Source organism: Pleurodeles waltl, chromosome 3_1 (genome assembly GCF_031143425.1).
Source record: "Pleurodeles waltl isolate 20211129_DDA chromosome 3_1, aPleWal1.hap1.20221129, whole genome shotgun sequence".
NCBI lineage: Eukaryota > Metazoa > Chordata > Amphibia > Caudata > Salamandridae > Pleurodeles > Pleurodeles waltl.
In genome coordinates this window covers 478918086-478931575 of record NC_090440.1, presented here as the reverse complement: position 1 = coordinate 478931575, position 13490 = coordinate 478918086, and the positions used below count along the sequence as shown (strand labels likewise).

Below are 13490 nucleotides of genomic sequence, written 5' to 3'. Positions count from 1 at the left end.
TTTTGCCAGGCCTAGTCCTTCCTTATTAATACATATAAGTAATCCCTAAAGCATGGCCTAAAGGATCAGAGGGCAGGGTGCAGTGTGTTTAAAAAGCAAGGCACATGTATTTAGATTTTACATGTCATGGCAGTAAAATGTAATGTTTCATTGTAGTATGTCCTATCTCTCTCAGCAACCTAATTACATTTAATAAGTGATAACTTTCAATTGGAAGCAGATAGAAGTATGCTGTTTACCCTCAAGAATTGTAATTTAAAGTCCTCTTTAATGGTAACGCTGGATTTTAAGTCACAACTCTGAAAATGTCCCTTTTTTAAAAGTTGGCATTTTCTTGTACTTACCATTTGTTCCTTCTGCCTGTGTTATGTGTCACATGACTGTGAATGGCTTTGCTGTTGGGGTTGGGTATTCCTCCTAGGCAGTGACACAAAGGAAACTAGGCGTGGGAAGGATGGGACCTCCTGCCAGGATGGATGGGGCAGATCTAAAATCTTACTTTTTCAAGTCATTTCATCAAGGCTTATAATCAAAACACTTTTACTTCACATAACAATGCTAGGCACCCAGCCATCTCTCACTTCCCACTCATTTCATGCTAGGGCATTGTAACCGTGAGACGCAATGCATATACAAATAAAGTGAATTGCATATCAAGCGCATTCATTGTTTAAGACTGTTATAAATATCTGTCCAAGATCTAAAGGTCTTTCCTCTTACCCACGGACAGCATGAAGTAATCTGAGTGATGGGTATGCAGTATGTACGTTGATCTGGTGTTTGATTATGAGGTCATTCACCCATTCGACCCGCTCTTCTCCACCTTTGGCCATGAATGCTGGGATCCACAGGATGCTGCCATTTAAACCCTGAAGACGTTGCAAAAATTTCTCCCTCCAGGTCTCATTGACAAGGTCCTCAAAAGCCCGCTGCACCACAGAGGGATTCATCGTCACCAGATCTGTCTTCAGCCCAACGTCACTAGCATATTCTTCAACAGGTGCTAGATTACACCTAGAGGGAAAATAAAAGTTTAATTTCTACTACACGCATCGTTTACTCTGATAATATCTCTCACATTTACCTTTTGACTGGGAACATTGAGTGGGTTAGGCTAGATTGAACAGGAAACAACTTTTAAAACAACGTGGAGAACAGCAGAAGACCCCCAGGAGGTAATTTCTCTACTGCCACATGCAAGCCCCCTGAACACTCGCTGAGGACTCAAGGGACAGTGAGGTAGTAATCCAAACTGCATTCTTTCTGCACCAAAAACAGCAAAAACTTGTTTTGGGGCTAAAATCATAACGGAGAAATTCATAGCATATTGTCTTTATTCCTAATAAACCATTTGGAATGGTAAAAAACAAAGCTTATGGTGGATGGATCGTGCAGCTCTAAAAGCTCCTCCTGCCATACATATTGGAGGAGGGTTTGTAGGAGGCTGGACTGGCTTGTAGTGAGTACCAAGGGGTACTTGCACCTTGCACCAGGCCCAGTTATCCCTTATTAGTGTATAGGGTGTCTAGCAGCTTAGGCTGATAGATAATGGTAGCTTAGCAGAGCAGCTTAGGCTGAACTAGGAGATGTGTGAAGCTACTACAGTACCACTTAGTGTCATATGCACAATATCATAAGAAAACACAATACACAGTTATACTAAAAATAAAGGTACTTTATTTTTATGACAATATGCCAAAGTATCTTAGAGTGTACCCTCAGTGAGAGGATAGGAAATATACACAAGATATATATACACAATAGCAAAAAATATGCAGTATAGTCTTAGAAAACAGTGCAAACTGTACAGTTACAATAGGATGCAATGGGGAAACATAGGGATAGGGGCAACACAAACCATATTCTCCAAAAGTGGAATGCGAACCACGAATGGACCCCAAACCTATGTGACCTTGTAGAGGGTTGCTGAGACTATTAGAAAATAGTGAGAGTTAGAAAAATAACCCTCCCCAAGACCCTGAAAAGTGAGTGCAAAGTGCACTAAAGTTCCCCTAAGGACAAAGAAGTCGTGCTAGAGGAATAACGCAGGAAAGACACAAACCAGCAATGCAACAACTGTGGATTTCCAATCTAGGGTACCTGTGGAACAAGGGGACCAAGTCCAAAAGTCACAAGCAAGTCGGAGATGGGCAGATGCCCAGGAAATGCCAGCTGCGGGTGCAAAGAAGCTTCTACTGGACAGAAGAAGCTGAGGTTTCTGCAGGAACAAAAAGGGCTAGAGACTTCCCCTTTGGTGGACGGATCCCTCTCGCCTTGGAGAGTCGTGCAGAAGTGTTTTCCCGCTGAAAGGACGCCAACAAGCCTTGCTAGTCGCAAATCGTGCGTTTGGCGTTTTTGGACGCTGCTGGGGCCCAGGAGGGACCAGGAGGTCGTACATTGGACCTGAAGAGAGAGGGGACGTCGAGCAAGACAAAGAGCCCTCACTGAAGCAGGTAGCACCCAGAGAAGTGCCAGAAACAGGCACTACGAGGATGCGTGAAACGGTGCTCACCAAAGTTGCACAAAGGAGTCCCACGTCGCCGGAGACCAACTTAGAAAGTCGTGCAATGCAGGTTAGAGTGCCGAGGACCCAGGCTTGGCTGTGCACAAAGGATTTCCGCCGGAAGTGCACAGGGGCCGGAGTAGCTGCAAAGTCGCGGTTCCCAGCAATGCAGCCCAGCGAGGTGAGGCAAGGACTTACCTCCACCAAACTTGGACTGAAGAGTCACTGGACTGTGTGGGTCACTTGGACAGAGTTGCTGGATTCGAGGGACCTCGCTCGTCGTGCTGAGAGGAGACCCAAGGGACCGGTAATGCAGCTTTTTGGTGCCTGCGGTTGCAGGGGGAAGATTCCGTCGACCCACGGGAGATTTCTTCGGAGCTTCTGGTGCAGAGAGGAGGCAGGCTACCCCCACAGCATGCACAAGCAGGAAAACAGTCGAGAAGGCGGCAGGATCAGCGTTACAGAGTTGCAGTAGTCGTCTTTGCTACTATGTTGCAGGTTTGCAGGCTTCCAGCGCGGTCAGCAGTCGATTCCTTATCAGAAGGTGAAGAGAGAGATGCAGAGGAACTCGGATGAGCTCTTGCATTCGTTATCTGAAGTTTCCCCAGAGACAGAGACCCTAAATAGCCAGAAAAGAGGGTTTGGCTACCTAGGAGAGAGGATAGGCTACTAACACCTGAAGGAGCCTATCAGCAGGAGTCTCTGACGTCACCTGGTGGCACTGGCCACTCAGAGCAGTCCAGTGTGCCAGCAGCACCTCTGTTTCCAAGATGGCAGAGGTCTGGAGCACACTGGAGGAGCTCTGGACACCTCCCAGGGGAGGTGCAGGTCAGGGGAGTGGTCACTCCCCTTTCCTTTGTCCAGTTTCGCGCCAGAGCAGGGGCTAAGGGGTCCCTGAACCGGTGTAGACTGGCTTATGCAGAATTGGGCACCTCTATGCCCAACAAAGCATTTCCAGAGGCTGGGGGAGGCTACTCCTCCCCTGCCTTCACACCATTTTCCAAAGGGAGAGGGTGTCACACCCTCTCTCAGAGGAAGTTCTTTGTTCTGCCATCCTGGGCCAGGCCTGGCTGGACCCCAGGAGGGCAGATGCCTGTCTGAGGGGTTGGCAGCAGCAGCAGCTGCAGTGAAACCCCAGGAAGGGCAGTTTGGCAGTACCAGGGTCTGTGCTACAGACCACTGGGATCATGGGATTGTGCCAACTATGCCAGGATGGCATAGAGGGGGCAATTCCATGATCATAGACATGTTACATGGCCATTTTCGGAGTTACCATTGTGAAGCTACATATAGGTAGTGACCTATATGTAGTGCACGCGTGTAATGGTGTACCCGCACTCACAAAGTTCAGGGAATTGGCTCTGAACAATGTGGGGGCACCTTGGCTAGTGCCAGGGTGCCCACACACTAAGTAACTTTGCACCCAACCTTTACCAGGTAAAGGTTAGACATATAGGTGACTTATAAGTTACTTAAGTGCAGTGTAAAATGGCTGTGAAATAACGTGGACGTTATTTCACTCAGGCTGCAGTGGCAGGCCTGTGTAAGAATTGTCAGAGCTCCCTATGGGTGGCAAAAGAAATGCTGCAGCCCATAGGGATCTCCTGGAACCCCAATACCCTGGGTACCTCAGTACCATATACTAGGGAATTATAAGGGTGTTCCAGTAAGCCAATGTAAATTGGTAAAAATGGTCACTAGCCTGTTAGTGACAATTTGGAAAGAAATGAGAGAGCATAACCACTGAGGTTCTGATTAGCAGAGCCTCAGTGAGACAGTTAGTCACTACACAGGTAACACATTCAGGCACACTTATGAGCACTGGGGCCCTGGGTTACCAGGGTCCCAGTGACACATACAACTAAAACAACATATATACAGTGAAAAATGGGGGTAACATGCCAGGCAAGATGGTACTTTCCTACACAACCCCCCCCAAACGAAGGACAATAAGACTAGCCATGACCTGATGAGTCTTCATTGTCTAAGTGGAAATATCTGGAGAGTCCATCTGCATTGGAGTGGCTACTCCCAGGTCTATGTTCCACTGTATAGTCCATTCCCTGTAGGGATATGGACCACCTCAACAATTTAGGATTTTCACCTTTCATTTGTTTTAGCCAAAGTAGAGGTTTGTGGTCTGTCTGAACAATGAAGTGAGTGCCAAACAGGTATGGCCTCAACTTCTTCAGAGCCCAGACCACAGCAAAGGCCTCCCTCTCAATGGCAGACCAACGCTTTTCTCTAGGGGTCAACCTCCTACTAATAAAAGCAACAGGTTGATCCTGGCCCTCAGAATTAAGTTGTGATAGGACTGCCCCTACTCCTAATTCAGATGCATCAGTTTGGACATAGAATTTTTTAGAGTAACAAGGGCTTTTCAGGACAGGTGCAGAGCACATGGCCTGCATCAGCTCCTCAAAAGCTTTCTGACAGTTTGCTGTCCATAATACCTTTTTAGGCATTTTCTTGGATGTGAGGTCATTAAGAGGGGCTGCAATGGAGCCATAGTTCTTAATGAACCTCCTGTAATACCCAGTGAGGCCTAGGAAGGCTCTCATCTGAGTCTGAGTGGTAGGGGGAACCCAATCAATAATTGTTTGGATTTTCCCCTGAAGTGGTACAATCTGTTCCCCACCAACAAGGTGTCCCAGATAAACCACCTTACCCTGCCCTATCTGGCACTTTGAAGCCTTGATAGTGAGGCCTGCCTTTTGCAGGGCCTCCAAAACTTTCCATAGGTGGACCAGGTGATCATCCCCCAACCTCTGAAAAGTGGCAGGTGCATTTTTCAAACCAAAAGGCATTACAGTAAACTGGTAATGTCCTCCAATGGTAGAAAATGCAGTCTTAGGTTTAGCATCTTCTGACAATTTGATCTGCCAATACCCTGCAGTCAAATCAAAAGTGCTTAGATACTTGGCAGATGCCAGTGTATCTATGAGCTCATCTGCCCTGGGTATAGGGTGAGCATCAGTTTTGGTTACCAAGTTGAGACCTCTATAGTCTACACAAAACCGCATTTCCTTCTTTCCATCTTTGGAATGGGGTTTTGGTACCAGTACCACAGGAGAAGCCCATGGACTGTCAGAGTGCTCAACTACTCCTAGTTCTAACATTTTCTGGACCTCTTGCTTTATGCAGTCCCTGACATGGTCAGGCTGCCTATAGATCTTACTTTTGACAGGTAAACTGTCTCCAGTATCTATAGTGTGCTCACACCAAGAAGTGGTACCTGGCACAGTAGAGAAGAGTTCAGAGAATTGATCTAGGAGATTTATGCAATTGTCTTTCTGCTCAGCAGTAAGACAATCAGCCAAAACTACACCTTCCACAAGAGCATCTTGATCTGTGGAAGAGAAGAGATCAGGTAGAGAATCACTGTCTTCTTCCTGTCCCTCATCAGTTGCCATGAGCAGGGTGAGATCAGCCCTGTCATAGTAGGGTTTCAGGCGGTTGACATGGAGCACCCTAAGGGGACGCCTGGCAGTGCCTAAGTCAACTAAATAGGTGACTTCTCCCTTCTTTTCAACAATTGTGTGGGGACCACTCCATTTATCTTGGAGTGCTCTTGGGGCCACAGGCTCCAAGACCCACACTTTCTGCCCTGGTTGGTACTGAACCAAAACAGCCTTGTGATCATGCCATTGCTTCTGGAGCTCTTGGCTGGCCTGAAGGTTTTTACTGGCCTTTTTCATGTACTCAGCCATCCTTGATCTGAGGCCAAGTACATAATCCACAATATCCTGCTTAGGAGCTTTTAAAGGTTGTTCCCAACCCTCCTTTACAAGTGTGAGGGGACCCCTAACAGGGTGTCCAAAAAGAAGTTCAAAGGGGCTGAAGCCCACTCCTTTCTGGGGTACCTCCCTGTAGGCAAAAAGGAGGCATGGTAGAAGGATATCCCATCTCCTGCGGAGTTTTTCAGGGAGACCCATAATCATGCCTTTGAGAGTTTTATCAAATCTCTCCACCAGTCCATTTGTTTGTGGATGATAGGGTGTTGTGAACTTGTACGTTACACCACACTCCTTCCACATGGCCTTTAAGTATGCAGACATGAAATTGCTTACCCTGTCTGATACTACTTCCTTTGGGAAGCCCACCCTGGAAAATATTCCCAGGAGGGCCTTTGCCACTGCAGGAGCTGTAGTGGTCCTTAAAGGAATAGCTTCAGGATATCTTGTGGCATGGTCCACTACCACCAAGATAAACCTATTGCCTGAAGCAGTAGGAGGGTCAAGGGGGCCAACTATGTCAACCCCTACCCTTTCAAAGGGAACCCCAACCACAGGCAGTGGAATAAGGGGTGCCTTTGGGGTGCCACCTGTCTTGCCACTGGCTTGACAGGTTTCACAGGACTTACAAAATTCCTTTGTGTCCTCAGACATCCTAGGCCAATGAAACAGGGGAACAAGCCTGTCCCAAGTTTTCATTTGTCCTAGGTGCCCAGCTAAGGGAATGTCATGTGCCAGTGTTAGGAGGAACTTTCTGTACTCCTGAGGAATCACTAATCTCCTGGCAGCTCCAGGTTTAGGATCCCTATGCTCAGTGTACAAGAGGTTGTCCTCCCAGTAAACTCTGTGAGAGTCACTGACATCCCCATTAGCCTGTTTGACAGCTTGCTGTCTGAGACCCTCTAATGTGGGACAGGTTTGCTGTGCCACACTCAGCTCCTCTCTGGCAGGCCCCCCTTCACCCAAAAGCTCAGCAGTGTCTGCTTCCAGCTCCTCTGGTGTAGGTTCTGCACAGGGAGGGAATTCTTCTTCCTCAGAAGTAGAATCCACTGTAGAGGGAGGGATAGTAGGAAGTGGTTTGCTTCTACTACCCCTAGCTTTAGGGAGCACTTGGTCCATTGTTCCAGGATCCAAGCTTCCCTGTCCTTTTTGCTTTTTGGCCTGAGCCCTTGTCAAAGCAAAAATATGCCCTGGGATGCCCAGCATTGCTGCATGGGCCTCCAACTCCACATCTGACCAAGCTGATGTCTCCAAATCATTCCCTAATAGACAGTCTACAGGTAAATCTGAAGCTACCACAACTTTCTTTGGACCAGTAACCCCCCCCCCCCCAGTTGAGATTAACAACAGCCATGGGGTGGCTAAGTGTGTTGTTGTGAGCATCGGTTACTTGGTACTGGTGACCAAGTAGGTGTTGTTCAGGGTGGACCAGTTTCTCTATGACCATAGTCACACTGGCACCAGTGTCCCTGTAGGCCTGAACCTCAACACCATTTATTAGGGGTAGCTGCTTGTACTTATCCATATTAAGGGGACAAGCAACTAAGGTGGCTAAATCAATAGCCCCCTCAGAGACTAACACAGCCTCTGTGGCCTCCCTAACAAGGCCAACCCCAACTAAATTACCAAAAGTGAGCCCAGCTACTCCCTTGGATTGGCTATTAGTAGGTTTGCTCCCACCACCACTGCTATTAGTAGGGACACTAGGTGTAGCAGTAGGGGTTGTAGTGGTAGGAGCAGTGGTGCCTTTCTTTGGACAACTGGGATCTGTTGTCCAATGGCCTTTTATTTTACATAAATAGCACCATGGTTTCTTTTCCTTGTTCTGATTAAAGGAGGATTTGGACCCACCACCCCCACCAGAGTGTTTTTGTGGGACTGATGAAGACTCATTTTTAGATTTGTCCCCACCCTTGTCTGAAGACTTACCATCCTTCTTTTTGTTGCCATCTTTGTCACCCCCTGTATGAACTTTTCTGTTCACTCTTGTTCTGACCCATTTGTCTGCCTTCTTTCCCAATTATTGGGGAGAGGTCAGATCAGAGTCCACCAAGTACTGGTGCAACAAATCAGACACACAATTATTAAGAATATGCTCTCTCAGGATTAAGTTATACAGGCTGTCATAATCAGTAACTTTACTGCCATGTAACCACCCCTCCAAGGCCTTCACTGAATGGTCAATGAAATCAACCCAGTCTTGTGAAGACTCCTTTTTGGTCTCTCTGAACTTTATCCTGTACTGTTCAGTGGTTAAGCCATAACCATCCAGGAGTGCATTCTTAAGAACTTGGAAATTATGAGTATCATTTTCTTTCACAGTAAGGAGCCTATCCCTACCTTTTCCACTAAATGATAGCCATAGGATAGCAGCCCACTGCCTTTGAGGGACATCCTGTAAAACACAGGCCCTCTCAAGTGCAGCAAACCACTTGTTAATGTCATCCCCCTCCTTATAAGGGGGAACTATCTTGTGCAGATTCCTGGAATCATGCTCTTTTGCAGGATGACTATGGGGAATACTGCTGCTGCCACCATGGGTTTCTAAACCCAACTTCTGTCTTTCCTTCTCTAGTTCAAAAGACTGTCTATCCAAATCCAGCTGTTGCTTTTTAAGCTTCAGTCTGGTTTGTTCCACCCTCAACTTATTGAGTTCCCTCTCTAACATTCTGTCATCAGGGTTGGTGGGAGGGACATTCCTAGATACAGAGGTATGATGGGAATGAACAGAAGGAGACCAGTCCCTTACAGAAGCCACCCTAACAGCTTGGTTAACAGAAACATTACTACCAGTATGGTGAGAATAAATGCTTTTGCTATGATGTGAGACAACACTATTTGTATGGTGTGGCTCATTATCATTACCAACTATGCTAGACTGTCTAGTAATGGGCAGGCTAGGAAGTTTCTTTCCTGAATCTTTTCCTGGGGGAGTCCCTGAATCAGATTGAGAACTATTAGGTACTTTTTCAACAGATGAGGCACCTATGGCCTTATCCTGTTCTCTAAGCATGTTAAGTAACAGTTCCAAGGAAGGATTCTTCCCTACACTCAAACCTCTCTCTATTCAGAGACTCCTTGCTCTTTTCCAGCTAAGGTTGTCATAAGCAAGTTTGGACAGATCAACATTTTGGCCTGTGCCAGACATTTTTAGAGAGAGTTAAAGTGATAGTAAAAGATAAAAAGTTTGTCAGAGCTTTTAGAAAGACAGAGAAAAAAAAACATTTTAAACTTTTTAGAAAGTTAGAAGTACTTTTCAGCACTTAGAAAACAGTGAAAAGAGGAAATGCAAAACTTTTTGGCTATGTGTATATACACTGACCTTGTTTTGTATATTTTTCTCTTATGAAAAGTACAATGACAAGAGTGGTAAGTAGTCTCAAAGCACTTATCCCACCACTGCACAACCAATGTAGGAGGCTGGACTGGCTTGTAGTGAGTACCAAGGGGTACTTGCACCTTGCACCAGGCCCAGTTATCCCCTATTAGTGTATAGGGTGTCTAGCAGCTTAGGCTGATAGATAATGGTAGCTTAGCAGAGCAGCTTAGGCTGAACTAGGAGACGTGTGAAGCTACTACAGTACCACTTAGTGTCATATGCACAATATCATAAGAAAACACAATACACAGTTATACTAAAAATAAAGGTACTTTATTTTTATGACAATATGCCAAAGTATCTTAGAGTGTACCCTCAGTGAAAGGATAGGAAATATACACAAGATATATATACACAATAGCAAACAATATGCAGTATAGTCTTAGAAAACAGTGCAAACAATGTATAGTTACAATAGGATGCAATGGGGAAACATAGGGATAGGGGCAACACAAACCATATACTCCAAAAGTGGAATGCGAACCACGAATGGACCCCAAACCTATGTGACCTTGTAGAGGGTCGCTGAGACTATTAGAAAATAGTGAGAGTTAGAAAAATAACCCTCCCCAAGACCCTGAAAAGTGAGTGCAAAGTGCACTAAAGTTCCCCTAAGGACAAAGAAGTCGTGCTAGAGGAATAACGCAGGAAAGACACAAACCAGCAATGCAACAACTGTGGATTTCCAATCTAGGGTACCTGTGGAACAAGGGGACCAAGTCCAAAAGTCACAAGCAAGTCGGAGATGGGCAGATGCCCAGGAAATGCCAGCTGCGGGTGCAAAGAAGCTTCTACTGGACAGAAGAAGCTGAGGTTTCTGCAAGAACGAAAAGGGCTAGAGACTTCCCCTTTGGTGGACGGATCCCACTTGCCTTGGAGAGTCGTGCAGAAGTATGTTCCCGCTGAAAGGATGCCAACAAGCCTTGCTACTTGCAAATCATGAGTTTGGTGTTTTTGGACGCTGCTGGGGCCCAGGAGGGACCAGGAGGTCGCAAATTGGACCTGAAGAGAGAGGGGACGTCGAGCAAGACAAAGAGCCCTCACTGAAGCAAGTAACACCCGGAGAAGTGCCAGAAACAGGCCCTACGAGGATGCCTGAAACAGTGCTTGCCGAAGTTGCACAAAGGAGTCCCACGTCGCCGGAGACCAACTTAGAAAGTCGTGCAATGCAGGTTAGAGTGCCGTGGACCCAGGCTTGGCTGTGCACAAAGGATTTCCGCCGGAAGTGCACAGGGGCTGGAGTAGCTGCAAAGTCGCGGTTCCCAGCAATGCAGCCCAGCGAGGTGAGGCAAGGACTTACCTCCACCAAACTTGGACTGAAGAGTCACTGGACTGTGGGGGTCACTTGGATAGAGTTGCTGGATTCGAGGGACCTCGCTCGTCGTGCTGAGAGGAAACCCAAGGGACCGGTAATGCAGCTTTTTGGTGCCTGCGGTTGCAGGGGGAAGATTCCGTCGACCCACGGGAGATTTCTTCGGAGCTTCTGGTGCAGAGAGGAGGCAGGCTACCCCCACAGCATGCACAAGCAGGAAAACAGTCGAGAAGGCGGCAGGATCAGCGTTACAGAGTTGCAGTAGTCGTCTTTGCTACTATGTTGCAGGTTTGCAGGCTTCCAGCGCGGTCAGCAGTCGATTCCTTATCAGAAGGTGAAGAGAGAGATGCAGAGGAACTCGGATGAGCTCTTGCATTCGTTATCTGAAGTTTCCCCAGAGACAGAGACCCTAAATAGCCAGAAAAGAGGGTTTGGCTACGTAGGAGAGAGGATAGGCTACTAACACCTGAAGGAGCCTATCAGCAGTAGTCTCTGACGTCACCTGGTGGCACTGGCCACTCAGAGCAGTCCAGTGTGCCAGCAGCACCTCTGTTTCCAAGATGGCAGAGGTCTGGAGCACACTGGAGGAGCTCTGGACACCTCCCAGGGGAGGTGCAGGTCAGGGGAGTGGTCACTCCCCTTTCCTTTGTCCAGTTTCGCGCCAGAGCAGGGGCTAAGGGGTCCCTGAACCGGTGTAGACTGGCTTATGCAGAGATGGGCACCTCTGTGCCCAACAAAGCATTTCCAGAGGCTGGGGGAGGCTACTCCTCCCCTGCCTTCACACCATTTTCCAAAGGGAGAGGGTGTCACACCCTCTCTCAGAGGAAGTTCTTTGTTCTGCCATTCTGGGCCAGGCCTGGCTGGACCCCAGGAGGGCAGATGCCTGTCTGAGGGGTTGGCAGCAGCAGCAGCTGCAGTGAAACCCCAGGAAGGGCAGTTTGGCAGTACCAGGGTCTGTGCTACAGACCACTGGGATCATGGGATTGTGCCAACTATGCCAGGATGGCATAGAGGGGGCAATTCCATGATCATAGACATGTTACATGGCCATTTTCGGAGTTACCATTGTGAAGCTACATATAGGTAGTGACCTATATGTAGTGCACGCGTGTAATGGTGTCCCCGCACTCACAAAGTTCAGGGAATTGGCTCTGAACAATGTGGGGGCACCTTGGCTAGTGCCAGGGTGCCCACACACTAAGTAACTTTGCACCTAACCTTTACCAGGTAAAGGTTAGACATATAGGTGACTTATAAGTTACTTAAGTGCAGTGTAAAATGGCTGGGAAATAACGTGGACGTTATTTCACTCAGGCTGCAGTGGCAGGCCTGTGTAAGAATTGTCAGAGCTCCCTATGGGTGGCAAAAGAAATGCTGCAGCCCATAGGGATCTCCTGGAACCCCAATACCCTGGGTACCTCAGTACCATATACTAGGGAATTATAAGGGTGTTCCAGTAAGCCAATGTAAATTGGTAAAAATGGTCACTAGCCTGTTAGTGACAATTTGGAAAGAAATGAGAGAGCATAACCACTGAGGTTCTGATTAGCAGAGCCTCAGTGAGACAGTTAGTCACTACACAGGTAACACATTCAGGCACACTTATGAGCACTGGGGCCCTGGGTTACCAGGGTCCCAGTGACACATACAACTAAAACAACATATATACAGTGAAAAATGGGGGTAACATGCCAGGCAAGATGGTACTTTCCTACAGGGTTGGTTTGCCTTTTTGCTGCAGCCACAAACCTTGGGAGTAGGGCCACATGTCACACTCTAAACATTTATTTGGGGGGTTGGGGTAGCCATGATGATGCTATGAGAAAGTGTCGGGAACATGAAGACTTGATCCACTGAGGTTTACCATCCAACTGCAGCACAATGCCAGTGACCTCATGTCTTGGACATATAGCAAGAGGCCAAATCAGAATACCTGAGTTGGTACGTTATGTTGGACCCGGCACTTTTTGCAGGGTCATCCCCAAATGTTTTGCCTACTTCCTCCTATATTTTATGACCTGTTTTTGTTGGTTTTAGGACTCTGGGCACCTTAGCACTGCTAGCCAGTGCTAAAGTGCATATGCTCCCGGCCTAAATTGTATTGGTGACTGGTTTATCCATGATTGGCATATTTGTTTTACCAGTAAGTCCCTAGTAAAGTGCACTATGTGTGCCCAAGGCTTGTAAACCAAATGCTACTAGTGAGCCTGCAGCACTGATTGTGCCACCCACATGAGTAGTTCTGTGAACATGTTTCAGACCTTCCTTTTGCAGTGCCTGGATGCGCAGTTTTAAGCTTCCATGATGACCTAGCAAGTGCACCCAACTGCCCGGCACAAACTTTCCCTTTCAGTACATGTAAGGCACTCCCAAGGCAGGCCCGAGGTACCTCCAAGGGCAGGGTGCAGTGTATTTAAAAGGTAGGACATGTGCTGGTGTGTTTTGCATGTCCTGATGGTGGAATACTGCTACGTTTGTTTTTCACTATTTCACACTATTACAAGGTCTATTTTTCACAAAGATTTACATGGGGATTTCCTTGAAATATCTTTTAAGTATGAT

At 47.2% G+C, this 13490-nt stretch overlaps 1 protein-coding gene across 1 annotated transcript in view; it reads right to left on the bottom strand.

Moving 5' to 3' along the window:
- Positions 1-13490, bottom strand: part of ST8SIA2 (ST8 alpha-N-acetyl-neuraminide alpha-2,8-sialyltransferase 2) — a 355862-nt gene that overhangs the window by 56888 nt on the left and 285484 nt on the right. Inside the window, exon 5 of the mRNA XM_069222746.1 lies at positions 721-1014. Coding sequence (XP_069078847.1) covers positions 721-1014 — 294 coding nt within the window. The remainder of the gene's footprint in view (positions 1-720; positions 1015-13490) is intronic.